The 27,866-nt window shown below is 38.2% G+C and overlaps 1 protein-coding gene across 7 annotated transcripts in view; it reads right to left on the bottom strand.

Moving 5' to 3' along the window:
• Positions 1-27,866, bottom strand: part of LOC106719414 (nesprin-1) — a 133,427-nt gene that overhangs the window by 58,699 nt on the left and 46,862 nt on the right. For 5 of the 7 annotated variants that reach the window (XM_045678643.1, XM_045678647.1, XM_045678642.1 and 2 more), the window contains 21 exons: positions 26,650-27,830; positions 26,360-26,566; positions 26,021-26,254; positions 25,721-25,897; positions 24,949-25,192; positions 24,401-24,580; positions 23,759-24,133; positions 15,281-23,323; positions 15,138-15,212; positions 11,059-14,786; positions 10,678-10,855; positions 10,411-10,596; positions 9,973-10,320; positions 9,629-9,889; positions 8,873-9,343; positions 7,502-8,800; positions 6,866-7,039; positions 5,497-5,595; positions 4,778-5,015; positions 3,983-4,317; positions 1,417-3,867 (listed from right to left, as the gene is read on the bottom strand). In XM_045678643.1, coding sequence (XP_045534599.1) covers positions 1,417-3,867; positions 3,983-4,317; positions 4,778-5,015; positions 5,497-5,595; positions 6,866-7,039; positions 7,502-8,800; positions 8,873-9,343; positions 9,629-9,889; positions 9,973-10,320; positions 10,411-10,596; positions 10,678-10,855; positions 11,059-14,786; positions 15,138-15,212; positions 15,281-23,323; positions 23,759-24,133; positions 24,401-24,580; positions 24,949-25,192; positions 25,721-25,897; positions 26,021-26,254; positions 26,360-26,566; positions 26,650-27,830 — 20,484 coding nt within the window. The remainder of the gene's footprint in view (positions 1-1,416; positions 3,868-3,982; positions 4,318-4,777; positions 5,016-5,496; positions 5,596-6,865; positions 7,040-7,501; positions 8,801-8,872; positions 9,344-9,628; positions 9,890-9,972; positions 10,321-10,410; positions 10,597-10,677; positions 10,856-11,058; positions 14,787-15,137; positions 15,213-15,280; positions 23,324-23,758; positions 24,134-24,400; positions 24,581-24,948; positions 25,193-25,720; positions 25,898-26,020; positions 26,255-26,359; positions 26,567-26,649; positions 27,831-27,866) is intronic. The other 2 variants (XM_045678645.1, XM_045678644.1) reach the window with 2 other exon arrangements.

Raw genomic sequence — 27,866 nt, 5'->3', positions numbered from 1 at the left:
AATCCATCCAAACATTCGCATCTATATATATAAAAGAAAGTCGTGTTAGTTACACTATTTATAACTCGAGATCGGTCGAACTAATTTAGCTACAAATTGATTGGGTGGTAGCTTAGAACTAGGAGACGGACATAGGAACTTTTTTATCTTGTGTGCATTTTTTTTATTCCGCGCGGACGGAGTTGCGGGTAAAAGCTATTTATAATATTAGTAAGATAGAAATACATTTTATAGATCTAACCATCGACACCCTTAAATGTTTTTTTCATTGAAAAAAGGTTCTATATTATAACAGTAATCAGTAACTTATCTATAACTTTAGTTATTAGTTTTGAAGCCGACATAAGCATATAAATAATTATAATCAATTTTACATTAAATTCAGAATTCAGAATATCCTAATTTTATCCTACATTTTGGTAAAACTAACGCGAAGGGATCAATAACCCTTGTGAATAGAAAGCGGGCGAAATGAACAAAATGGACGATTGCTGGGCAACGAGCGGCGATGGGTAGGCGCCATTCCCTCGCCCACGAGTGGACTTTATACATAGATATGTATTTGCAAATTATCTCCGGGATACACTCAAGATATTACTAATATCTATAGTAAACAAAACCATGAAGATTTTGTTTAAAAAATTAGAAATGTTAAATTTTGAAATTTTGAACTTGGAAATAAGTGACAAAATCTATTTATTTAGGGAGAAAAATAATGTAGAATACAAGGGACATAAATAAGTAATTAAAATGCAGAAAAAAAAATTCTTTTTAAGGTAAAAATAATAAACAATTCATAGAAACGAAATAATTTAGACTCTTACCGAGATATTTAAAAACTACGATTACAAAAAATATTATAATTTCTACATAATGATAATTAGTCATTGAAAACATTAATATTTGGTTTTTATTTAAACCTGATTTATATCGTACCAATATTATAAATACGAAAGTTTGGATGGATCGATGTTTGTTGTCAGGTATCTCCAAAACGTCTTATCGGATTTCGATGAAATTTAGCACAGATATGGAACATACTCTGGAAGAACAAATAGGCTACTTATTAAGTTTTTTTTTTAATTTCGCACGTACGAAGTCGCGGGCAAAAGCCAGTTCGTATTAGGTACGATATTAGGACTTGGGATTGAGGTTAATTTTTTACAAAAATATGTACGAAATTTGTTTTGTATTTGTAATTCAATGTAGTCATTTAAAATTATAATTACGTAGTTAATATTCAAAATAAACTGCAAATAACAATTGAACGGTCAATCGTAGAAGAAAAAGCAACACCAGACGCTATGACAATGGATAGCGTTAATTACAAATGCTTTTTTATAACGTTTTATAGCCAGTTGTACAGTTTTATTGTAATTGCTGTAAAATTAGTATACAATAAGATAAAAGACTTACCTCTAGATCGTTCTTGGCATGGTTGAGCTTCTCCAGGTATAAACGCAGGGCATCCACAGTGGTGATCGGCTCGTCTTCGATGTCGTTCTTGTCCAGAATAGACTTGATCTTCTCCACCAGCTGGCAGAAGTCCTTCCAGATCTCCAAATCCTGTTCCAGCTGAGCCTGCCGCGACTTGGCCGAGTTCAACGTGTTCTTAAGCAGTTGGTTGTGCTTCTGATGGTCCTTCGATAATTCCTCTTGCTCGGAAGCAGTCAGTGATGGCCAGATCTTGTCGACGATATCTTGCATCTTCTTTCCGACCAGATCTTTCATTTCTGGTTCCGATGTGTTAAAGAAAGATTTATGCTCTTCCAGGTCGGATTCGATATTCTCAAAGTCCGTGCCGTTTTTGCCCATGTCCAATCTTATTCCGGCTTCGTTTACCCAAATATTTAATTTCTCGACCATTTGTATGTACTGCTGTCTGTATTTCTTGTTGTCTTTGAGATGTTTCTCCCTGTTTGCTAATTCCTCAGGAAGAGATGTCTTTAAGGAGTTGCCCTCTGATACCATTTCGAGGAGGGATCCCGGCACGCCATCGTCATTCTTTATAATGTCCGAGATCTTTGTAAATTTATCCAAATAAGTTTGTACGTTCTTTGCTAAGGCAGCGTGCTCGACTAGCTTCTTATCAACACTAGCGACGTCTCTGTTCAGAAGCGGACGTGAATGTACCACAGCTTCGTTGTCGTGCAGCCATTGTAAAATTTCAGACAGATCTGCTGCAAGTTTCTTATGCTCGGCAGCAGCCCTCTCGTGTTCCTGTCTCTTTGATTCTACAAGTCTTCGTAATGTTAAGAGTTGTTGCTTTAGTGACTGCAAAAGTTCAGTGATGTTGTTTCTATCAATTACAGTACCTTCAGCTGCAATCTGCTGACCTTTGTCTGTGGCAGTAGCTAGCAGAGCTTCGCACCCTTGAATCTTTACAATAATATCATCGTAACGTTTAATTTTGTCTTCCAGAGTATCGTTAGACCTTTCGATTTCGGCTGTCACATCGGTGTACTTAGTGATGAATTCCTCAATTTCTTTTACAAGGGCAAAGAACTGTTCACGTAGAAGCAGAAGTTGTTTAAGTCTAGAGATTTGATCTTCGATCGTAGTGACCAGGTCATCCTGTTGCGTTAGAATATCTTGAAGGTCGTGAAGGTTTCCTCCTTGTAATTCATTAAGCATAGCTTTATTCTTTTTCAGGTCAGCGAGAATGGATTCGTAAGCCTGGATAACGGGTTGGACATCCTCAACTTTGCTGCCAATGGGTTTGTTAAGAGCTTTAAGTTTGTTTTGAATTTCGTTCAAGAATTCCAGAGCTGCAGCGATCTTGGCTGCTGCGTCTTTGTATTCCTTGATGTGCTTAACTAGAATGTTCTTCTTGTCATTTATGATAGCGTTGATTCTAGCGAATTTATCAGAGAGGACGTTTACTTGTTCTTTAAGTTGTAATTTATTTGAGTCTGATAATGTTTCCATAATATCCTTAGATTTATCCTTGATTTTGGTAATATTTTTCTCCACGTCTTCAGCTTCTTTGCTAAGCTTTTCAAACTTAGCAAGCTGTTCTTCTAAGAGTTGCAGACTGGTTGTACGAAGTTCGGGAGTGGCGGCAACTTCTGCCTCGTTTAGCCAACTCTGACATTTCGCTACATCACTTTCGAATTCATTTCTGCCTTGCAAAAGTTTATTCAATGCTGCAAGCTTTTTATCAATGTCTACTTTAGCCGATGTATATTGTTTGTTTAGTCCTTCTAAGATAGCTTGCAGTTTCGTACGATCTTCAGGGGAACAGTCTTTCGACACAGCATTTCCTTGGCGAATAACCTCAGAAAGAGTATCATTGTGGAAATCTGACAATTCACTTTGATGTTTCTTGTGAACGGCAATTTCTTTTTCTACCTTTCCAACTTCTAATGGTACTGGACCACCAAGCTTTTTGATATCAGCTAATTTAGATTTAAGCCAATTCTTTGCCTTTTCAATGTCATTTTCTAACTTCTTTCTGATTTCACCGCATCCACTCAATCTTTCGATTTCTTGTTTTATTAGTGAGGCAAGTTGTTTCTGTTTCGAAGCCAATTCGGATAATTCAGATTCCAATTGCATTTGTTCAGATGGTTCAAGTTCAGATTGTATGTTGCTGACCTTCTTCTCTAAAGAATCAATCACTGTTTTCTTGCCATCGGTTTCTTTTAGAAGATTGGCAATCTTCTTTTGTCTTTCTTTTACTGATTTACTTTCGTAGCCGAGTGGCTCCGGATGAAGAACATTATCAATTTCTTTTTGAAGCCACTCATTTTGAGCGTTGACCTCACTCTTTGTACCGTCAATGGCTTTGTAGGTGATTTCGAGCATCTGAAGTTTGCGTTGGATTCGTTTAGCTATGTCATTGTATCTCCTCTCTACTGACTTCATCTGAAACAAGTGAATTAGTTAGTTATAAAAATACTACAAATTGGATAATGTTATGCAAGAAAGCGTTTAATGTAAGTTGCGAATATTCAAATTTAACATATTATTTTATACTTACTTGTTCTTCCACTTGCTGTGACTCCAAGTTACTCACAATGTTTATAACTTGTGAGCCTACACCCTTGATGTTGTCAACTTTATCTTTGCCCGCTTGTCCAAACTCATTGGACAATTCTTTCAAAGCGCTGAGCTTCTGAGGACATGGGAGACCAGATCCTTTGTCAGCGAGGCACATCTTCTTAAGTACAGCATCGAACCAATCGTGGATCTCTTGACATTTGTGACGGAAGTCATCGATTATACCTTGGTTGGACTTTTCTCTCTCAATTGCTTGGAGAATCGTCTTTTCAAGGTTGTCCAGTTCTTCTTCAAGGTTGATTTCATCTTCTAAACCTAAAGAAAAATACATTGTAACATATTGTGGGCATATTAAATAAACTTTAAACATACAAGTGACCTACTAATTTTATAAATACTTAAGTCGTATAAATTCTCAGTCTTATGATCATTGCGCACAGAAATATCCGGACAGGTTTAATACAAAGTTCGTGTCTGAACATCTTACTGGAAACTTGCCAAATTAAATATTACCTTAGCAACATTTAAATGACTTACATAAGATTTATAGTCTTCGATAATATCTGGCTATAATTTGGTTAAGTTCATGTCTCCGGGAGTAGCATATTACATTAAACTTTAATTGGCAAAGGATTTTTCAAATATAAATGTTAGGAATGAACAAAGCGTTTATAATAAGTGCCTCCAAATAGCCAAAGGTAATTTATTCGTACTTGTTCTAAGGAGACTGAAATTTTACACTATTTTACTAGAAAATAAGACTACAAAGATTTACCTTCCGTGGGTATTTCAGTGAGCAATCTGTTTCTCTTTTCTGCGAGTGATGCCAAGGCGTCGCTCATAGCGGCCATATCATTCTTGGCCGCTTCAGGCCGCAGTTTTGAAGGGTTGGACAACCAGTCGTGGGCGAGGGCCTTGTGTGTGTTAATCCAGTCCTGGATCTCGAGTACTTGCTTCATAGCTTCTTCCATACCATGGACCGCATCTCCCAAAGTTTCCAGATGACTTTGTACCTATTCAAAAGTGTATCGTAAATATCAAGATTATAATCTTGATAATTATCAAGTGTATAGCGTCGTGGTTTATTATTGTGTTGACACAGAATATGTACAGTGTTTTATTATAGAGTGCAGTAAGCTTTATCGAGTGCATATTGCGTTTTACTTACTAGAATAACATTAACTGAAAAATGTTTTAATAAAGTAAACCTTTTTAAATTTATACAACAAGGTATTTGATAAGCCAATATCAAGTGCCAATATCAAGTATTGAAGATTCGTCTATTATTTTAGCTCTTCGCACAAATAATGGCTAGGTTAAACAACTGTCTGTGAAAGAAAACGCACAGGGATGACTCGATTCTCAGGTCTCATTGATACCTAAAGTTGTTCTGTGTGAATCTCCTGAGAAATGGCGACGTTTGAATCCTATCCTGTACATCTCTATCCTTCATCACAATCTCCTATACATGTGAATAGCGTGCTGAAGCCTTACCTTCATTTGCAACAAGTTCATTTTCTCGCTGAACTCTGGTGATTCGAGGCTCTTAAGCAAGACATCGACCCTCGGCGCGGTCACCTCACTCATATGTTGCTACGAACAGACATCATGCTCAACACCGTGCGGGTTAGTATTGCAATGTTATGTATTTATGTGGGACAGAAAAAAGATCATGATGTAAGTGATGTCTCGCCTTAGGTTTCAACAATTGTATATTGTAGGTTCAATTTACACTTAAATCAAAATAGGCAATTTAAAAGAAATTTTATATATTACGATTGTAATGTACAGTAATTAGCACATAGTTATTTCTATGGTCACGTAAAGAGTGCGTAAAGGCACTCAAATCAACTTGGCTAAAGCCAGTCATTTCAATGTAAATATTTTCTTTTGACAGTATAAAAATAACTTTCTGGCCCACATAATGTAATCAACGTGTATTGAAAGTGAAAATAATGTGCGGTTCACACAAGTGCACGTGTACAAACAAATGCCAAGGTGTGGACTCGCCTTATGCATCAGTCCCTGCTTGTTCAAACATTCAACTGAATAGAGCCAATTTATATTTTTATTTACTTTTAAATATGTTTTTTTTTTTTTAATTATTAATATGCTCTGAAAACTTTACTCAACATCAAGATTAAGTATAAAATTGGCTCGTGTCAGTATTGTTTTTTTTAATTCAAAGCAGATTGTAAGTGTTCCCAACAAGTTTTAAAATCTGACAATATCGATTGATACCAGGTGCAAAAAAACACATTGCCAACGTCTACGCCTGTACATTTCGTTACTAACTACGACATACTATCTACCCACATCATATGACTATTTTTTTTACAAATATATGACATATTCTTACTTCACAGATTATGCTAACTCGTTGGTTCTGTTCTTTTTCGGACCTGGCAAACTCAAAGCTTTATAAACAGCAAGATATTTCAATTAGTTAAGATTTGTTCATCTAAATATATATTTAACTAACTAATGCGTGTCCTGCTTCACTTAAAAAAACATTTGTAATTAATCTTTAGAAAAACCCAACATCAAAAAACATTGAAAACAAACACTGCTCACAACACTCCATGCTTTCGAAAGGGGATCTTTCCTAACACCCAAAACATGAAAAAAAAACGCACCCAAAAACATCGCCCGTAGAAAATATAAAAAAAATTCCAAATATTGTAAATAAGTTAAAAGTAACAGGTATTTTTAAATCAAAAAGAAAAGAAATCAGAATAGAAAAGCTACGAAACTAATTTCTTGGTAAGAGATTGGCCTGAAACTAGTCTAGTCGCGTTAAACGTCATACATCAGTCTCTCGCAGCATGTCTGTGTCGAGTACCCTTGCTGCTGTGTTCAGTACCTGGTCAATGAGGTCTTCGAGTCGAGCGCGCACGTGCAGCTCTCGCGGGGGCACGGGCAGTGGCGCGCTGTCAGCGGGAGAGGCTGGCCGAGATACGGAGGCTGCGGCCGCACTGCACGCTGCCACTGCAGCTGATAGACGCGCCTTCTCCGTCTGCAGACGATTGTGCAGACCCTGACACGCACAAACATTCCCGTTTTATACTTTGTCGGCGCAGAATTTAAAATAGCAAAATAAAGTTGCCTACAATATTCCCGGACACAACATTCAGTGACAATCCCGCTAAAATCGGTCCAGTAGTTCCGGACATTACGATTGCAGTTATCGAGTAATTGTGTAAATTAAACGTATCTCACATGAACCCTAAATATTTCCGGGATAATAGATAGATTATGTGTTCCTCCAGACAATGTTCTATCTATATACTATCTACTATATCCATCGAGCCGTTTCGGAGATATCTTAAAACGAACATCCATCCATCCATCCATCTAAACATTGGCATTTATAACATTAGTAAGATAAAAGTATAAAAGTAAGATGTTCTGTACAATAAAATATCAGTTCTTCTACCGGTAGCTTGGTTCTTGACCAAAATACCCGACAATGTGAGATTAACGTATATTTTCTACTTACCCTGGCTTTGTCGAGCAGATCTCGTCCGTGCGTGAGACCATCGACGGGCACATCCAGCTCGGTGATGGCGGGCTCGCACTCGTCCAGGTTGTTCAGGATGCTCTCCAACGTATCCTCGTACTCCTTGAACTTGGCGAGACCTTCCCTCAGTCGTCTCTCGATCTGAAGCGCGGTCGCCAACAAGCTCTTGTGGCTGTCGTTGACGTTCTTCAGTTGCTTGCCGACGGTATCGCGTATCGCGGGAGTGGTCGCTTCGTAGCGCTCGATCTGTGCGCGACCTTTGCCTTCCAGGTCGTCGAGTGTGGTGCGATACTTCTGTATATCGTCGAGCAGCACCGCGTGCTGGGCCAGCTGCTCCTCCGTCTGCTCCCTGTTGGCGATGTACAGCGAGTTGTGCGCCATCAGCTGGAACGACACCTGCAGGAGCCACTTCTCCGTGTCCTGCAGCGACTGGTGGTACTGGTTGTAGTCCTTGATTTCGTTCTCCAGCTCCACTTTCTTCGCGGCGCACTTGGCTCTTAGAGCGTTACACTTCTTCTCTATTTCGGTGACGGATTCCTTGACCGCGGGTTTCTTCGCCCATCCGCTGAGTTCGGCCGCCTCCTCTTTGAGTCTGTCCAGTTCTGGTTTCTTGTTGTCGATTTCGTCCTCGATGTGCTTGTACTTCTCGAGCAAGGTCTTCATCTCGCCCAGTTCTCCGCCGGTCGGCGCCACTTTATCGAGGTTCTGTTCAGTGGTACTGATCCATTGATTGAACTTGTTCTTTGATTCCTCGAAGTCTTCCCATTTGCCGATTGCTGCTTTGAGCTGAGCAGTGATAGAGTTCAGGTCGATCTTCAGCTGATCCCAGCTTTCCTGTAGAACTTGCACGTCGTTACGTAAACCGTCCTGCTCCTCGGGTGGCGTATTATTGAGTGCTTTTTTAAACGCTTCCTGCAAAACCACCAAGAGATGGTGGCCCTCTGTCATTCTGTTACTGACCAGCTTGACTGTTTCCAGTTTATCTTTAGTAGTTTCAATATCGCCGACTCCAATAGAATCCTGCACGGTGCCGTGAGCCGTTTCCAACCATTGTTGCAGTTCATTCTTAGCTTTGATAAATTCAGTGTGATCGGATAAATTCTTTTCGCCATTAGAAACTAGGCTCTGAATCTTGGTAAGTAGAGAAGTGTATTCGGTTTGCAGATTGACTGTCTTATCTCGAACCCAAGCGCAAGCGCTGAGCTCCATGAGATTTTCACATCTGTCGTTCAGTTCTTCTAATACGTGTTTGTTAGCCAGCGCTTGAGCGAGTAAATCCTACAATGATAAGAATTCGGAAAGTTAATTTCGTAACAATAAAACAACATACAAGGGAAGTGTAATACTTACGCGACACTTATCCAAATATTCGGGTGTGATTTTATCGACCTTTTGAACAGAGGTCAATTTACCACCGAAGTCTTTCACCCAGGTGGTCATCTTCTCTGATGTTTCCAAGAAGTCTGACCAAGCGGAGAGACATTTCTCCAGAAGCTTCTTCGTATCTTTGCATATATGTTGTAAATTCTCCCATTCGATCTTTAATTGCTTTATTTCTTGATTTATATTGTCTTTACCTTCATTGCCCGTTGTCTCTAACACAGCTTCACTAAGTTGAATAGCTTTTTTGAGTAAGGCCTCTCCTTTGGGCAGAGATTTGATAATTTTGTTGACATTCTTAAGTTTTTCCTGTACTTCTTTCTTCTCTCCGTGTGAATCGGAGCACTGTTGTATTTCAATTTTGCAGTTACGTATCCAATCATAGAAATTGTCGTAAGATTCCTTGTATTGTATGTGCGTATTTACGTAGTCTTCCAGTTTCTGAACGAAAATAAAAGAAAAAAAAACTTTTATAAACGTAAAATTTAACATTAAAAAATATTTTCAAGTCAATCCTTACGTTATGTTTTGATTTAGATTTTACCAGGTTTTATAATAATATAGTGCACTAAAATCTAGGTCCCTGTCACAAAATCGTGGATGACATAATTTTGTAAGCAAAAATATGTCACCCGCCAATTTGTGGCGGTGGCTATCTTGGATTTACAACGACAATGAATATAAAAAATTGTATTGTCATCAGAACTTAATAGAACAAATACTTACGCCAATCACTTCACTAACAGTCTTCTTTATATCTCCATATCTATGCAGACTATCTTCAATATCTTTGGATTTAAGTGAAACATCTTCTTGAAGCTTTTCATTGAGTTTGTTGACCAAATCTTTGTGCGAGTCAATGTCTCGATTGAAGGTCCTAAACTTTTCTAATTTGGCCTTCTTTTCTGACAGGTCATTGAGAAGAGAGTCATCTGATTGGATTTTCTGATCAATATCGTCAAGCCATTCGACGAGGAGTTTGTGAATCTAGAACAAAAATGAAATCAAATTTAAAAGAAATTATCATTAAGGAAGCAGTATTACAATAAAGATTTTTTTAAGCCACATACTTTGGAAATATCATCAAACTGCGAAGCTCTGCTGGTCAACTTGTTCCTCACATCTTGCAGATCAGCGATCAGTTTATCGAATTCTTGTTTCAAATTATCCGTATCTTCTTGGATCTTGGCGGCGCCAGCTTGCTCAGTGTTCATTATCACCTTCTCCTTCAGTTCTAGAAGATACCTCAGCTTGTTCTGGCCCTGCTCCAATGATTGGCGCAGAAGTTTGATCGTGTTCAGCTTATTGTTGACTTCTTGGAGATTGTTGGGTATATCGGCGCACTGGTTGAGCTTCTCTCGAGTCCTGTCTAACCAGTCTTGACATTCACCATACAGAGCGTTATGTTGTTGATGTTCCTGCAAATAAAAAAGTATATTATACAAAAGTTTACGACGATTTCTAATCAAGTGTTAGAGTTGTTGGAATCTCTGTTACTGAAAACTGACCTGGTAATGCAGCTCTAGTCTCTTCATCACCTCCTTCGCAAGTGAGAGCAAGGCGTTGTACTTGGTGGTGAGCTGAGTGATTCCATTAGAGATCCTCGTGTCAGCGCACGTCTCCAGCAGAGTCTGCGCTCTCATGTTCAGTTTGTCCAACTCCGCTTGCCAGTCGAATAGTGTTTGAAGGTGACCCTACAAAAGTCATAAGCATTTATAATCAGCATAGATAGGTTTTAAATAAATAAAATGAAATATACAATTTTCAATTTGTACCTGGAACTCTTCAAGAACGACTTTCTTTTGTTCTAAGTTGTTCTGCAGCTTGTTGAAAGATTGTACGAGTTTCTCAGTCTTCGACAACCAGTCCAAGGCTTCCTTGTATTGTTCTTCGTATTCTGTCCACTTGACGATACCTCCCTCTATTAGGGCCTTCGTGTTGTTTAATTGCTCTCTGTGGATAGACAGTGACACAATTATTTAACTTCGATTCGATTTAAGAATTTAGTAATATTATAAGTAGCATATGTTTGGTAAATAATTTTGACGGAGAATATTCGTATTTGAGGGAAATGACCATTTACTCTACATGGCAGTGGAGGAGGTTCTCCATCTACATACTTCTACCACTAATACAAATATACAAATTATACTTACACATAGGTATCGAACTCTTCTTGTAAGAGAGCCACTTCTTCCTCGATCTCCTCGCGGTCGTCCTCGTCCGCTAGACCGCAAGAAATTTCACCAAGCTCGAGGGCCTTTTGTAGTTTCTTTTGGCCATCGGGAAGTTCACTTTCTAACACTTTAAGCTGTGATATTTTGCTGCTCAAAGATTCTTTATCTCCGGTTGCATCGGAACACTTTCCTAGTCTTTCCTTGGCGGCTCTTATCCATTGGACAAAGTCTGTACCGGCGTCAATAAATGCTTGATGTTGTTCCACTGTCTCCTTCTGTTTTTCATATAAATCTTTAGCCTGTTTTGTCAGGGTCTCGTATTTGCTAGTAATTTCAGACGCCGGAGCTTGCTGCATCAACTCTGAAGCCTTGGAAGTTACAGACTGTATCATTGGTTCAAAGGAAACAATATCTTGTACAATATTGTTTGTTTGACGGAGTGTTGCTTTTCTTTCACCGAGGCTTAGACCGGTGGTAAGACCGGCTACACGATCCTGCCCCTTTTTAGACTTGGCGACCTTTTGTTCGCATACTTCTTGTAGTTTTGCCTCTCTGTCGGAAATCCACTGCTGCAACTGAGAATAACTAGAGCTATAATCCGCCCATTGTAGCAAGGCAGTCTCAAGATGAACCTTTGCTGTTGTCATTTTCTTCACCAGACGGTCCCACTCGCTTTGTAATTCTTTAAGTTCCGTGTTTATCTTGTCCTTACCGTCTGATCGAGTATTTCTTAAAACTTTTTCTCCGCTATTGATAGTAGCGTGAACGAGATTCTGGCCTTCCTCGCGACGCTTCAAAAGATCTTCGATTTGTTCCAGACGTTTTTGTAAGGCCTCTTTGCTACTATTGCTTCCAGCTTCACTACCGCTACGTGTGATTTCCCAAGCGTCGTCGATCCATTTCTTCGTCTTTACATAGTTATCGTCATACGTTTGGTGCTGCTCATAGTTAGTTTCTACTTTTTTCAGAACATCATTAGCCATGTTGATAAGAACTTGATATCTCGAATTGAGATGACGTAACTGGTTATTAACGTACGTGTCGAGATGTGAAGATAATAGGCCGGCCGCTGAGGAATTGAATTTTTCGATATCAACCTTGCCCTTATGCAGCTGATCAACAATTTCTTTAACTTCATTGACTTGACCTCCCTTTTCCTTTGCCGTTCCAAGTAGAGCTACTTTATGATTTTTAATAAGAATTTCCTTTTGTTGCAACCAGTCGGAAAGCCTTTCGTACTCATCTTTATACTCTCGCCACTGACTTATGGTATTTTCCAATTGAGTCTTTTGTTGCTTGATTTCGTTAAAGAGGTCGTCGAAGCTTTCTTTAAGAGCTTTCATTTCATTTTTAATTACCGTCTGTCCTTCAGGCGATGTACTAGCTAAGACTACTTCACCAGTATGCTGCAAGTGTTCTAATAATAGTTCTCCTTGAGCTTGCTTATTAATTAACGCATCTAACGGTGTTACGGCATTCTCGATGGCTAACTTATCACTCAGCGGTTTTGATTTTAAGGATGGAACTTTTTCTCTAGCTCTACCCAACCACTGAATAAGTTCATCGTGCGCCTCTTTGTATAAACGATGGTCTTTGTATTGTTCCTCACGGTCTGAAAGTAGTTTTTTGATTTTATCATAAAGAGAATCAAACTTGTTAAGAGCCTCTTGAGCCCTGGTAGCAGTTTGATTTTGTTGACCACTCGCGATCATTTCAGCAGCCTTAGCCTTCATTGTATCAACGTCTAGACGATCGCACCGTGCTTTTTCCTCGACTTCCTTAAGTTTCTCAAGTTGAGCTCGTTTATCTGACATCGAACTTTCGAATGGCGTTAACTCTGACAACATACTTTCAAGCCAAGCGTTACTCTTATCGACAAACTGAATTTGCTCCAAAAATCCAGCCCATTTTGTAACAGAGTCATTTAATATATTTTTAGTCTCAATCATTCTCGATAATAACGCTGACCACTGTTCCTGTAGCGTAACCAAGGCGTTATTTATGGCTTCGTGTCCAGGAGGTGCGGTATTAGCCATTACGTTCTGTGCTAGCTCTACCAATGATTGCACCTTAGTAAATCCTTCATCTTTCGATAACAATAGATTTTGAATAAGGACTAGTTTTGTTTCCAAGTCATCTTGCGTGGCCGAACTTAAATCTGCACAAAAATCTAGCTTATCTCTGAACTCTTCGATCCATTGAGAACACTCCGCGACATTGCTAGTGAACTCTTGATGTGTCTTTACATATTGCTGCCATCTGTTGGTTAAATCTTTTACTTTTTGAGATAATGTTTGGTATTTTACAGTAAGGTCAGATATTTGCGATCCTCGCGGACCTAGCATTCCAGTATAAAGATGCTGCGCTTTTTCTGTAATGTTATCAATTTCAAGTTCTTTTGCACGAACCTCTCCTTGAAGTTCCAGGAATTGCTTATATTGGTCTTGTTTTTCTCCTAATGTTGCTTTGAGGTCAACTGCATGTATTTGATTATCCGTATTTCTAATCCAAGCCAAACATTGATCCTTCATATTTTCATATTCATTCCATTGCTGAATCTTGTTTTCCAAACCTTCAATTGTTTTATTGATGAAAGAAACCAATCCCTCCCATTCTTGGTGAGAAGCGTCAATTTGATTTCTGATGTTAGCTTGTCCACTGCTTATAGTGCCAGGTAAAACATTCTCTCCTAACGAACGTATCTTGTCGATACGATTCTTTTCTTCCGGTAAATTAAGTTGCAAGGATTTCAACTTTTCACAGTTACTGCTTAAAGCCACTCTTTCTAAATTCACATCTCCCCATAATTGAGCAGTATTATGCGTTGCTTCTACCCATTCCTGTAGATCCATGACCGCTTTAGTATATTGTTGATGGTTATTAACAATAGCTTCGTATTGTTCAACGAATGATTTCGCTCTTGCTAATATAGCTTCATGTCTTTGTTTAAGTTGATTAATTTCTTTTGAAATATCTTTAGTAACATCAGGCAAGTTTTGAGCTCGACTCTCTAAATCGGTAATGTCTTGTTGGTGGGCAATTGCGTCTTGCAGGTAATTTCTATATACATTTAATTGATTACGTTTTTCATCCAATGTTGCCTTTAATTCAATGTCTTTAGGAAGATTCTTTTCAGCGAGTGTCAGCCACTGCTGAACTGTTTTCAAATTGTCTTCAAACGATGACCACTTACTGAGTTCGGAGTCCAAGTTTCTTTCAGCCTTACTAATATTTTCGAATAAGTTGTCTATTGCCTGTTGGATGTCTTGTAATTGTTGTTCTATTAACTCTTTTCCCTCTGGTGACGTCGAAGGATATAACTTTTCTCCGAGCTCAACTGTGTTGTTTACTAAAAGTGTTGCGTTTCGTTGTTGGCTTAGTAACTCATTTAGACTTTCTCGTTTCGCGTTGATTCCATCAGGAGTATTTGACAAGTTCTTCTGGCACTCTTCAAACTTCAATTGAGCGGTCTTAATCCAATCGGTGCATTGGTTATACTTATCCTGGTATGCGGTGTGATCATTTACTGCCTGCTGACATTTCTTTACGAGTTCTTTAGCCGTGGAATGCACGGATTGGAAACGCGAGGTCATTTGTTGGAGATTCATTGTAATTCTAGTGTCATTACAATTTTCGATTAGATCACTGAACTCATCAGTTAATTTATCAACGTCATTTTCTGTCTTTTTAAGATTAGCTAGAATAGCCTGTAAGAAAATATTAAATTTATTATTATTAATATAGTTATACGTAAATTTTTATTGGAATTCCTTTTAAACTATCCTACGACAACTACAATTAGTATATAATGCCACTATAAGATTATTTGTAGTATACCAAAGTTCTAATAAGAACCAAAACCACTTGTAGTTAGTAAAAACCGTTACAATAAAAAAGTAATAAAGGTCATAGAACAGATGAACTTCGAAATTCTCATATTCCCTTGAGTTAGAGTCTAAAATAGATTAATTTCGGTGATATTAGAAACTACTGAAAATTATTTTAACTTGTACAGTGCAGAAATCAAATTGTAAAATCTTCTTTTTTATAAATCTTACTTGGTCCAAGGCTTCACCCAAACGTATGACCACATTCAAATCGTTCTCGTGATAATCAATTGCCTTACATAAATCCTGTTTAACACATGGTTTAATTAGATTCAGTGTGATTTCTTTAAAATCACATTAATTTTAATACGTACCTGATATTTATTAAGTTGATCAACTTTCTCCTCCAAAGTAGCTTTGGGTGTATAGGTTTTCAGGCTCATTTCAGTATCACTTAGCCAATGCTGAAGACGGTCGTTTGCGCTATCGAATTCGATCCATTGCTGTATTTTGTCTTCAATGCCGCGCTTTACATCGTGAACAGTCGTAGTAAACTTTTCTAGATCAGCTCTGAGAAGACTTAATTCACGTGACATAGCGTCTTTACCCCTAGGAGATAATTTCTCATTATTACTTTCTATAAGATCTGACAAAATTTTCAACTTGTTGGTGCCGTTTGGAATAGCATCAAGTAATTCTTGAAGTTTATTTAACTTGCCCTGAAGTGCAGCTTTATTTCCAGTAAAGTCGGATAAGAGATGCAAGCGATCCCACAGATGTTTTTGGTAATCTTGTAATGATTTCTGTTGGTCCGCAAATTGTTGGTAGATTTCGTATGTAGTTTCGTGCTTGTCAATGACAGCCGACAACCTATTAGTTAACGTATTATATCTGTCCCAAACCGATTGAATAATTGACGTCATTTCGTCACTCTGTTCTTTGCCAGAATGCAACGAAGAAGCTACACTTTTAGCTTTTTCAGTTACAGTCTCAATAACCCGTTTATGGGAATATATTTCTTGTAACAATGTTTTATTTTTAAGGAGTCTCGATTTAATTTCTTGCGCTGAATTCAATACAGCTTTCTCCTCGCCTTCGACTAACTTTTCTTTTTCATCTAACCAAGATAATGTCTGTTGTAATACTTCTTGATAACTAGACCACTGTAATGTTTGAGATTCATATTCTTTTTGTTGTTGCAATATGCTGTCATTTAGTCTATCCCATCTTTCTCTCAAATCCCGGATTTCGGATCGAACAACTTCCCTGCCGTTTGCGGCGGTTTCGGGTAAAACTTTGTCACCTGCTGTGGTCAAAATTCCAATTTTATGTTCGCCGTTATCTCGTTCAAGCAAGAACACTTGTAACTTGCTTCCTTTGCTTTCAATACTCAGTTTATCTTCTTTTGTTGTCATTTGTGAAAGTTGTTCTTCTAAAGGTTTTAGCCATGCGTCAAATTCGTTACGTAGCTGAATATATTTTTTATGGTCGTTTACTACTTCAGACCAATGATTTACAATTTCCTTTGAAATTACATGCAACTGTTGATATCGGCTACTTACTTGGGTCACAAGAGGCTTGAGCCTCTCCACACCACTTACTTGAATGAGATTATGTGAGTCGTCCACAAAAGAATCGATTTCTTTTTCTTTAGCGTGAATACCATTACGGAGATCAACGTATCTTTGTAACTGTGCCTCTTTTTCTTGTAATGTAGAGCAGAGTGCTTGATCACGACATTTCGTTTCCATGTCCTTTAACCATTCAGAAATATCTTCAATGGAAGAATCAAATTTGTTCCAAATATCCAAAGTGTGTTTCAGTTTTTGTTCTGAAGATCCTATACTATCAATAGCTTTACGTAGTTGGTCGTGTAAATTATCGATTTCAGATTTAATTGCGGCATTACCAGCTTCCGATGTACTCTTACTTACTGATGTAAATATGCTTTGAATTTCATCTAATTTATGAGATCCGATCTTTTCAATGTCCTTGAGAGCTGTAACAGCCTGCAACTTTCTGATGATCTCGGGTTTTTCTCCAGTAGCATTTTCACAATCGAGTACTTTTTCTGATTGCGAACTTAACCACTCTTTAAACTGTTGAATAAGGCGTACAAGATCTTCATGGCGTTTCACACAATCTTCTAAATTGTCCTGTAAGTTTTGCGATTTGGTTACAATATTCTGGAATAATTGTTTGATTGATTGCAAATATACATTTAAAGATGCATCATGTGTTTGGTCAACTAGCTGTTGAGCTTTATCACAAACCGACTCGACAAGCTGCTGATGAGTCATAATTTCCTGGTGCATTAATTTATGGTTCTGTAGCTGAGCCTTCTTTTCTTCTAAAGAAGCTTTTAATTCAGTGTGACGCTGCATTGCTCTTTCAACGTCCTTCAGCCACTTAGTCAACTGCTCTTGAGCTAATGAAAAGTCAGAAAATTGTAAGAGACATTGATCAAGTTTGTTAACTGTTTCTTGGAAATTGTCACCGAATGTGTCCCAGAGAGTCCTTATCTTTCTAATTTTTTGGCGTATCACTTCTCTGCCGTCGGGACTTGTGTGTGCGTATAACTTTTCACCCAAACTAAGGAATTCTTCAAATGCAGGAGTCTTTTTGTTTCTAGTTTCATAAAGCTCTTTAGCTTTGTTTTGTTTTTCTTGTAAGACAGCGTAATCTCCGACTATTTCATTCAAATCTTGTAGTTCTCCGAGCATATTCATCAACCAGCTTTCCATGTCGTTAAAATCTTTCTCAAAGGCAGTATGTTCAGCTACAAATACTTCATATTTCGAAATAATTTCGTTCACAAGATTATTTAGTGTATGGTACCGAGTAGCTAATTTAGATGTCTTATTTGTGAGTTCCGATTCACTTGTTACACTTTGTTTATTGCTGGTTAAATCTGTGAAATCCCCACTTCTTGAGGCCAACTCGTTTCGTATTTCTTTCACTTTTCGCAAATGGCCTATTTTAGCCTCGAGATTATTTTTAAGACTTTGATCTCTTAATTGGTTTTCTTTTACTTTCAGCCATTCTTCAAGTTCATCTAAAGTTTTTTGGCTCTCATTCCATTGCTTCAACATATCTTTGAGTTTCTTGTCTTGTTCTTCACATTGCGTGGCGAATTGCGTCCAAGTTGCCTTTAATTGTTCATATTCACTTATAAGGACGGGATGGCCGTTTGGACTCGTATTTTCTAAGACAATATGTAGTTGTGATTTTAGTTCGTCTAGAATATTTTGAATATTTGGTCCTTGCGATGTGATTTTTTCTATAGCTGAAATCTTAGAGTCAACATCATCTTTTTGCGTTACTACACTGTATGTCAGCATGCTATTTTCTGCAACGATGTGGTTAAGTCTATCACGAGAATCTTCGAACATTTGCACGTATTTTTCATGATCTACAACGTGACGCTCACATGTAGCTATTCTCTTTGCAAGCTCTTTCGACATTTCTCTGTATCTTTCAATAGTCTTAGACAGACTCTTTTCTGCCTCTTCATCTGGCATTAACTTGATTTTTTCCGTAAGCTGAGTAAGCATTGATTCATGAAGCTCTACTTCTTGAAGTGAAATCTTATTGGCATGGAGTTGCGCCTTCTTTTCAGGCAATGTAGCGCATAACTTGAAATCACCTAATTCGTTTTCTTTGTCACTTATCCATTTCTGTACTTGATTAAAAGTATCGTCAAAGGATGATCGCTTGTTTATTGTTGTTTCTATATCCTTAATAACATTATTCAGTGAATCGACAGAATTTTCAAAGTAATCTCTTAATGCTCTTAGTTCATTACGAATTTGTTCTCGACCTTCTGGATTGATTCCACTGAATAAGGCCTCTCCAGATTCGATTGCATTATTAAGCAATTTTTGACCCAAATCTTTGTTTTCACTCAATTTCTTTACTTGTGCTAAATCAGCCGCTGATGGTTTTGCGTGTTTACTCATAGCTGCCAAATCTGCTATCCTCGCATTGGCATCAGAAAGCCAATTCTTAAATTCCACAATTGACTTGTCGTATTTTTCCTTATTGTTTTTGAGTTCTTTTAATCTATTTAAATGATTATCAACAAACTTGCTGACGGCTTGATATCTGCTTGCTAAGTGGTTAATATATTGCGATACTCGGGATTCAGGATTACGAGATAATATCTTATCTCCGATTTCAGTAAGTTTATTTACTTCATCTCCATATTTCTGCACATCGTTATAAAGTTTTTCAATTTCAGTTATTTTGTCCTGTATGTGATTAGCGTCTAGTAGATTCGCAGCCTCTTGTCTTACTAAATTTTCTTTTTCTTTCAACCATTCGGACACATTTTCTAATAATGCTTCATATTCTTGCCATGCTTCTATATTTTCCTGTAAACTGTTTTTGATTTCTTCGCAATTGGAGGTTAAGACATTCAGATTTTTTTGAGCTTTTTCTGTCTGAATTGCTGCTTCTTGTGCTGTTGCCGGTTCAGCCACTACGCGTAATATTTCACAAGCTTCCTTTAATTCCGTAATTTTCTGCTTGCAATCAGCAATCCCACTTTCAACGTCAGCGAGAGCAGCGGCTTTAACTTCCAAATTGTATTTGTCACTTGACACGTCAGGAACGCACCATCTTGTTTTATCATCTAAAATCTTCAAATTCCTATTAAACATACTGAGTTTATCAGTAAAAAGCTTTTGCAGGAATGTTAGAAGAGTTATTTCGGTTTTATTTGCATGAACTAAAACGCTTTCAAATCTCTTTTGTAAGGTGCTTAGTTCTTTAGGCACCAGTGATTCGTAAAAACCTGGATAATTGGCGTTCATTTCAGAGACGTTTTGAGAGAGGTTATCGATTTCTTCGCTTAGGTTTTGTAATTCAACTTTACAAGCTTGGCATTTCTTTAAACGATCTAAAATCTTGGAATTATCACCAGACATGTCGTCGCATTTTATAATATCATCCCGAATTTTGCTAATATTGTCAGACAGGCGTTTTATCTTGTCCTTTAATTTGTTTTCTTTAGACTCTAAGGACGACACTGCGCTTTCTAAATTAGTAGCCAGCGTTTGCAAAGCTTCGAATTCGTTATCGAGGTAATCAATGATCGAAGAAACTTGACCCGTAGGAATATTTTTATTTAGATTAGTTATCTGTTCGCACTTAGCTTTTATACTGTTCTTAAGTCCTGTGTATATCGGTAATTCTTCTTTGTACTTTGTAAGATGATTTTGCCCAAACCTAATTTCTAAATTATCACAGGCGTTTGACAAATTTTGTCCAGTTTCACTTAACCAAGTTACAACTTGATTCTTCGTGTCATCAATTTGTCGCCACACAAGAAGTTGAGATTCCAAGTCTTGAATTCTTTTGATGATGGCATCATTTTCTTTTTCCCATTGTGTTTGGGATTCCAAGAATGCATTTTCCAAAGGACTAGTGTCAAAACCTCCTAATGTGGACGCTTGTTTTAGAACTGATTGTTTGATAACATCCATTTGATCTAACAAACCCTTAGATCGCTTAAGTATTTCATAAGATTTTCTTGCTTTATCCAAAGCTTGAGCGGTCTGTACATAGTCGTTCGGTGCATCCTTGCACTCGCTGTGTAATTGCTGTGCTCTGCTCATCTCTCTATCAAATGCCACAGTAAAGTTCTTTAATTCTTGTAGTGTTGATGACAATAAAATATACCTATTCTTGGTATCACGCACGGTATTAACTACTTGATCCCAGTTATGGTCAGCCGCTGACAGTGAATTTTGTATCGTTCCCATGTTAGGTTGATCTTCTCTCATCAAATGTAAACCTTCCTCGCGGAGCTCTTTTCTAACAGGTTGTTTCTCTTTAAGCTCCGTGTCTAGAGTATCCAGCTGCTCTGATAAATCTTGAATTGCAGCTTCTGTCAATGGTACTGGTTTTTGAGCCATTTCATTTAAAGTTGATTGAACATTGTGTAAAACTTCTGATACGGCTTGATGTTGTGAATTAAATTTATCCCACCTCGCACCAACTTTCTGTACCAAGTCTCTTTTGGATGTAACTTGATTAAGCAAAGCCTCGGCTTTAACTTCGATTTCTTTTACTAAACTTATCGGCGAAATTATTCTGCCTGTATTTTGATCAGTAACCTTGACCTTTGATGGTCCATCTAACAGAACAACATTGCTCTTCATCTCCGGTATTTTTGTTATAACATTGACAAGTTCTTGGCGCAAAACTTCATAGCTCTCAGGTGTAAGTTTTGGTCCCTCAATTTGATACTGAATGTGACCTAACTGTTGCTTTGTATCTTCATACCAATTTAGCAAATCAGACCACTTCTTCAATATGGCTTTATTTTGTTGAATATTTGATTCGATCAACTGATAATGCTCCGCAATGTTTGAATATGTGTCACTTAAAGTACGAGATTCTTCAGGATGTGATGTAAGAGTCATATTTTTAACTTCGTTGTAAATATCAGCAAATTCAGGAGCCTTAGCTGCATGCTCCTGCAGCAGAACGTGCATGGATTGTAGTGATGGTTCAACTTTAGTAGCGTCTACTTGATCAAAGCTTTCTGTTTTTCTTCTGAAGTCGTTGATCCAATTGTCAAAGTTATGCAGTTTAGTCAAAAATTCTTGGCGGACAATGATCTTATCTGAAAGTTCATTTATTTTACTTCGCACAGTTTCCGCGAGCGTATTAGTACGATCCTTTATATCGGACACTTTGTTTTTCAATAAAGTTGCACCCTCCGGTTGAATGTTATGGCAAATGTTATCGCACGTCTGTGATAAAGAAATAATTTTAGCTTGCTGCTGCGAAATTTCATTGCCGAATGATTTGAGTTTATTTAATTCTCTGTCCAATTTTTCCACCTGCGGTGACTCGACTGTTATGTTACGGCTACTCAACATTTTTTCACCGTTTTCTATCCAACCTTCAATTTTTTCTGCTTCCCGCTCAAAGTTTTCCCAATTAACAATAAGTTTTTCCTGTTTGTTGTTCCACTGGTCGGCTTGATCGTGAACGACAGCCCAGCGTGAGTGAATGGCGTCCACTTCGTCAGGGGCACTAGTTTTTCCTGATAATTGATGACTAACACTGGAGAGAATTTGCAAATTCATTAATTGCTTTTCACAATCTGTGATTAAAGCCCTTGATTGTTGTTGCAGTTGCTGAGCTTCGGGTAACGTGGACGGCTTGGGTACAGTGCCCAATTTAATCTCCGCCTCTTCAATCCATGGTTTGATTTCGGCAACACCTTTTTGATATTTCTGCCAGCTCGCGAGGTCATGCTCGACCACTTTAGTCTGATGTTCTGTGGAGCGCTGCAAGTCGGCCATCATTTTCTCTAGTAGAGCGACTTCACCTTTAAGCCTATTAGCGTCCTGGACACGATGTTCAACGGCCAATTTTGTTCCCTGATCCGCAACATTTTTGATAACATGTAACTTTTCTGCGATTACTTTCTGCAAGCTTTGCGACTTCTCGACTCTCTCCTCTGGGGAAATGTTATCCGAACGTATTTCAGATATCAAAGCCGGACTTTCCTTCTTGATCCATTCACGAACATGTTCCAATTTACGCTCAATTTTAACCCACTCCTCGTTAAATTTCTCCAGATGTTCGACTTTCGTATGAACTTCATCTTGAACTCTTTCCAATTTTCTTTCGATAGTTTCCAAGTCTTTTTCGATAACAGGTTTTGGTTTGTTAGCTGTAAGTGATTGTAGTTGAGCGTACGCCTGCTGCAACTGCGGAAGCCTTTCTTTCTTAGCTTTTTCAATGTCATCATTGATAACTTTTGTTTCATGTAGTTCACGGCTAATATTTGTGACGCCCAATTCTAAGCCGGGGTGCGCGACATAGTTCTCAATTTTGTCGATATCTGATAGCAACTCCTCTTTCTGGTATTCATAGTTGGACCAAACCTTTTGAGTATCACGTAGCTTATAAAGGCGGTCTGTTGAAGTTTCGTAGGCCGTATTCCAGCCGGTTTCCAAGTTCCTTACGTCTTCTCTTACAAATGCTGGGGCATTAGCATCTTTAATAAGTTCTTTACCGCGTTGCAGCATCGACATTACAGAAGGACGATGGCGATCTAACTTCTGTACTGCGGCTTGTTGCTCAAGCACCAGCTGCTCCACTTGTTGCAGTGATTGAGGCTCGGGTTCTACCATGGCCTGCTTCTGAGCACTTTCCAATATACAGATCACTTCATGGACTTCACGTCTATACGTATAACACCTTGTATATGTTTCCGTCTTTATCATAGTTATTTCAATGGTTGGTATTAGATTTTTGTATCTCTGTATGAGATTTTCTAGTTTGATCTGTTCATCCTGTGCCTCCATCTCGGAGCAGTGGTGTGTGAGCATATCTAATGTTTGCACTAACCACTTCATGTCTTCTCGCTTCTTGTCGGCCTCGCGGCAGATGTTCTAATAGGGAGAAAGTTAATAATATATCATTCACCAAGTTTTTTAAATCTTAAATTTGTAAGATAAACTAAAAATCACATATTATAAAACCAATTAAATAGTCATCTTAACAAATATAGTTACCATTAACTCCCTCAGCTTTATCCACAGATAGCGTTAAAATTCAAAATCAGTTAATTAATACCAAAGAAATTAAAAATATAAATGACAATTTTGACACTACTTAGTATCTGACTACACTCTTATTATCTAGTAGCTTTTGACAGCGAGCTCTTACGCACGGAATCAAAAAAAATGTAGTAATAAATATAGCCTATGTTACTCAGATATAATGTAGCTTTCTAATGGTGAAGGTAATTTTGAAATTGATCAAGTAGTTTATGAGTTTATTTATTATATATAAAAAGCAATCTTTCCTCTTTATAAAAAAATTACCTGGAATATAGTCTTCTCTCTTTCAAATGCCTCAGCAGAATCCACTTCTCTGACAATACTATCCATTGTCTTATCAACATGGTCCATCCACTTTTCCATCTCTTGGAATTTCTCTCTATACGCATCCCATTTCGCAGGAATTCTTTGCAACTGTTGTCTGAAATGTTCTACTCTGTGGACTGTCGATTCCCATTGCTGCTCGCACTTGCGCACCTCTTCATCTAACGTAGTGTCTCCTGTTTGTTGTGTGTAACTCGTTGAGATCTTCTTAAGATTCTGAAGGCATTGTTCCACTTGCATTACCTTGCCTTGGTTACGGAAGTACATTTCGTTTCTGATAAGAATACCATCCGCATCGTCACTTTGGTTGTAGGCCTGAAAAATTGGTTTGTGTTGTAATATCTACCCTATATTCTCAAAGAATTTATAGAACTTCTTACTAATAACAATAACTAAGAATACTACTCTAGTAAAATAATAAGAATTAAAAAAAAAACTACTTATACCTTTAAAAATAAAGAAAAAGCTTTCACTAACTAACATAAATAATTAATAACTTTCAATAACTTTTGGTTCGTTGCTCGTTTGCCCCCTTCTCCTATAAAAAAAATAAAAAAAAACATTCTTGGATATTAACATTACCTGCTCCTCATAAACAAGTTCTTTCTCTATATCTTTAATACAATGATGGAATACAGTTTCATCCAGACGGAACTCAAGTCGCATGAGGTGTGGGGGCGCTCGGTCCAACAGCTCCTTCCAGCGCCGCTGCAATTCCTCTACTGTTTGCACAACATGGGGCCTGTCCTCTGCATTCACAAGCTGTAAACAAATCTTATAAGTTGAATCATCAACGCACAAGTTTTAACAATTCTAAACCAAACTATATTTACGCTGAAAGTTTTCATTAATAATTTAACCAATTTATTCTGTCATATTTCTCCAGTTGTATCACAATGGCATAAAAATATTATTACATTATTGTTTTTTTAAAGATTTCCACAAGTTACTGAATTTATTGCAAGTCTAAAGTTATTCAAATTATTGTTAAATTTATTTTATTTTGTTAGTGACATCATAACTTCGTCCTTTCGTAGTTCTGGGCAATATAGACAACAATTATTTAATTAATATTTTTAATACAGATAATAATATATGTATGATTACATTTAAAAGTGATAATGATTTACCTCAATTAGCTCCCGGCCAGAACGAACGAGCTCCGACACAGCTCTCTCATCAGCACCCTGGAAAAATCTCTTGTGGAAGTCAACAGCCTGTTTTGAGTCCACTCTTTTGTCGGATAGTAGAGCTTCGGCTGTTGACGCCCATTCTTCAACTGCACGTTTCTTTGTTTCGAACTCATCCCAGGCTCGCACAAGACGCTGTAGCTCTGATTCTCTTCGTGTAGCCTCCGAAGATATGTGCGCAAATCTACGGTACATAGATAAATTGAAAAAATTGTAATAATAACTTGTTTCTACTGAAGAACTAAGATGAATAATGAGTTACGTGTTTATAGAACTTTCTTTTAAAACATCTGTACCTGTTTAAATTCTCGATTTAAACTATTTTAATTTTACACTCCTTACAAAGAATGTAATTGAAAACTGTATAACGTAGAGAATTTTCAAAGATAAATAAAAATATTAATTTTATTATCCTACTATTAATTAAATCAGGCGAATTAACTTGAATTTTGAAGTTTGTTTTGAATAAGTGAATAGTCAAGTAAGTGACAGTAAGTGACATGTGTCATCTTTCAATTTTGCCAATGACAGATTGTCTTTTTATAAACGAAACTTTTTTGGATATTCGGCTTATTAGGCTTATTGCGGGAATAAGTGGATTTAAAACTTTTTCATATTTAAGTCTTAACATTAAAATCATTGAAAATCACACAGTTAATTTCCATAAAAGCATCAACATATTGAATGTATTAATGTATTGGAATATTCTCACCTATCATTTAAATCCTTCATTAACCGTACTTGGTCGGTGACGTCGGCGCTGCGGTCGACGTCGGCGGCTCTGACAATGTTTTGGAACACCTTGTTCTTGCTTTCCAGCATTGAGCGGTAGTAGGTCGTGCGGGAAAAGAACGTTCGATGCACCTCGTAACGTTCTTCTATTACTTCTCTGTTTATACAAATAAGAAACAAATGATTTTTAAAACATAATATTGAAATTTTTACAATCATGAAATTTGGTCCAACATTCATGGTTTTAATTCTTGATCAAATAAAGTATCCCTAAGTATACCTTCTTGTCTCAGTGGTGGTCCTTAGCAGCTCGTCGGCCTTGTCCAGCCACTGTCCGATCTCCTTCTGGCCGCTCTCCAGAGACTCGTGCTGCACGAGCAGCTGTCGATATTGGTGCAGCTTGACAGGCACTGTGGCCCGCACTCTGACCAGCGCCTCCTTCTGCTGCTTTAATTTCGTCATATTTGACTCGACCTCGTCGCGAGGCAGGTCCGCAATTGCGTTTTGGAAGGTCCTAAAATGGTAAGAAGATTAGGTAAGGAATTTATCCACGTGTAAAAGTAATAAGACGAACTATGTGAATCTATAAACAATAATTATAATAAAAATACCTAATTACCTGCTAATAGTTTTAAATAATTCTTCATGATGTTCTATTTCAGAGTTGAGCTGCACCAACTTGTCGATGTAGGTTTGTATCTCTGCAGTGTTGGCGCGCGGCTGTCGAGACAGCAGGTTTTCGGCGCTGGCCAGCCAGTTGTCCAACTTCTGAATGCCTGACGCCAGCTCGCGACGGTGCCGGAGAGCGTCTCCACCGCGAACGTACCTATAAAACGAAGAAGAAAATGTCGGTAGTTATAGTTGTAAATCCAGACAGTGATTGTCAATAAAATTTCTTTAAAAACTCACCGCTCGGCCTCATCCCATACGCGTTCCCATCTTTCTGTGATCTCCACGTATTTTCTCTTGACCTCTGAACTTATTTCTTCGGTACATGTCGCAGCCAAAAATCCAGCTGTCTCACCTAAAAGCTGGTGTTTCTCTTTCCAAACCGTTAGATCGTGGAAGAATTCCAAACCCTCGTCTTCGGATACTCTTAACATATGTTGAGCTTTGTCTAACCAAGTAGTAAACTCTTCCACTAGTACAGTCCACCTCTCCCAGTGAGCGATCACCTCTTCGAGCACGCTTCGTGCGCATCTCACGTCGGAGGCTACCCTTCTCCAAGTCTCCGAAATTTCTCTCAAGAATCCGTCAATTTCTCTCGCTTCAGTTCTATCTACTTCACACACTCGCTTGTATTCATCTGCTACTTGCTTGATGTCAACGTAGGCTTTGTCAAATTCTTGGAAAATCTTGTTTTTAGTTACGAAATTGTCATAGTCATCTAATAAGGCACGGACGTGTTCAACTTTACCGCATTTTGCGGTCCAAGTTGCTAATTTTGCTTTTGTAAGTTCTGTGAAAGCCACTATACAACATTTGTGTTCTAGATATTTTAAGCGAGCTTTCCTCTGGGGAGCTCTGCGACTGACAGTCTCAAGACGCTCCTTCATATCGTGAAGCCTTTCGGTCGGTATCCTAGCGGCGTCCGGAGACCTTAATGCCGCTTCGAACCTGGCCGCGACTTCGATGAGTTCGGCGAAGAAAGACGTGTGCTCCTCTAACTTCTCGCTAATAAGAGCCGCGGTTCGTTCATCCAAGCTATTCGGGATTTCGTCAAAATATAAAAGGAATTCGGCTCTAGCCAACCATTCGCCGACAGCCCTGAAGTCTCCGGGCAGATCCGAGTCTAACAGCCAAAGCCATCTTCTGTGAAGTCTCTCCAGCTCGATCCAGAGAGAGACAAGCTCGCGCCACGATTTGGGTGCTATCGCCACCAGGCTCTGCGTATACATGAGCTTCTCGAGTTTCTGATATATTGGCTCTCTGGCGAGCCGCTCGTTTTCGGCACGGACATAGTCCTCGTAATTCCGCGATAAAGTCCGCGTGTCGTATTGTCTCTGGACAATAGTGACGCGCTCCGTCAGCCACATCCTCAAGGATTCGTACTCCTCCTGGACCGCCGCGACGGCGTCCGGTCCTGTCGTCTGTGAATACACAAAAACACACGATTAGAATTGAAA

This window comes from Papilio machaon, chromosome 7 (assembly GCF_912999745.1).
Source record: "Papilio machaon chromosome 7, ilPapMach1.1, whole genome shotgun sequence".
Taxonomy (NCBI): Eukaryota; Metazoa; Arthropoda; class Insecta; order Lepidoptera; family Papilionidae; genus Papilio; species Papilio machaon.
The sequence above is the reverse complement of the archived record's forward strand: the minus strand, read 5'-3'. Positions and strand labels throughout refer to the sequence as shown.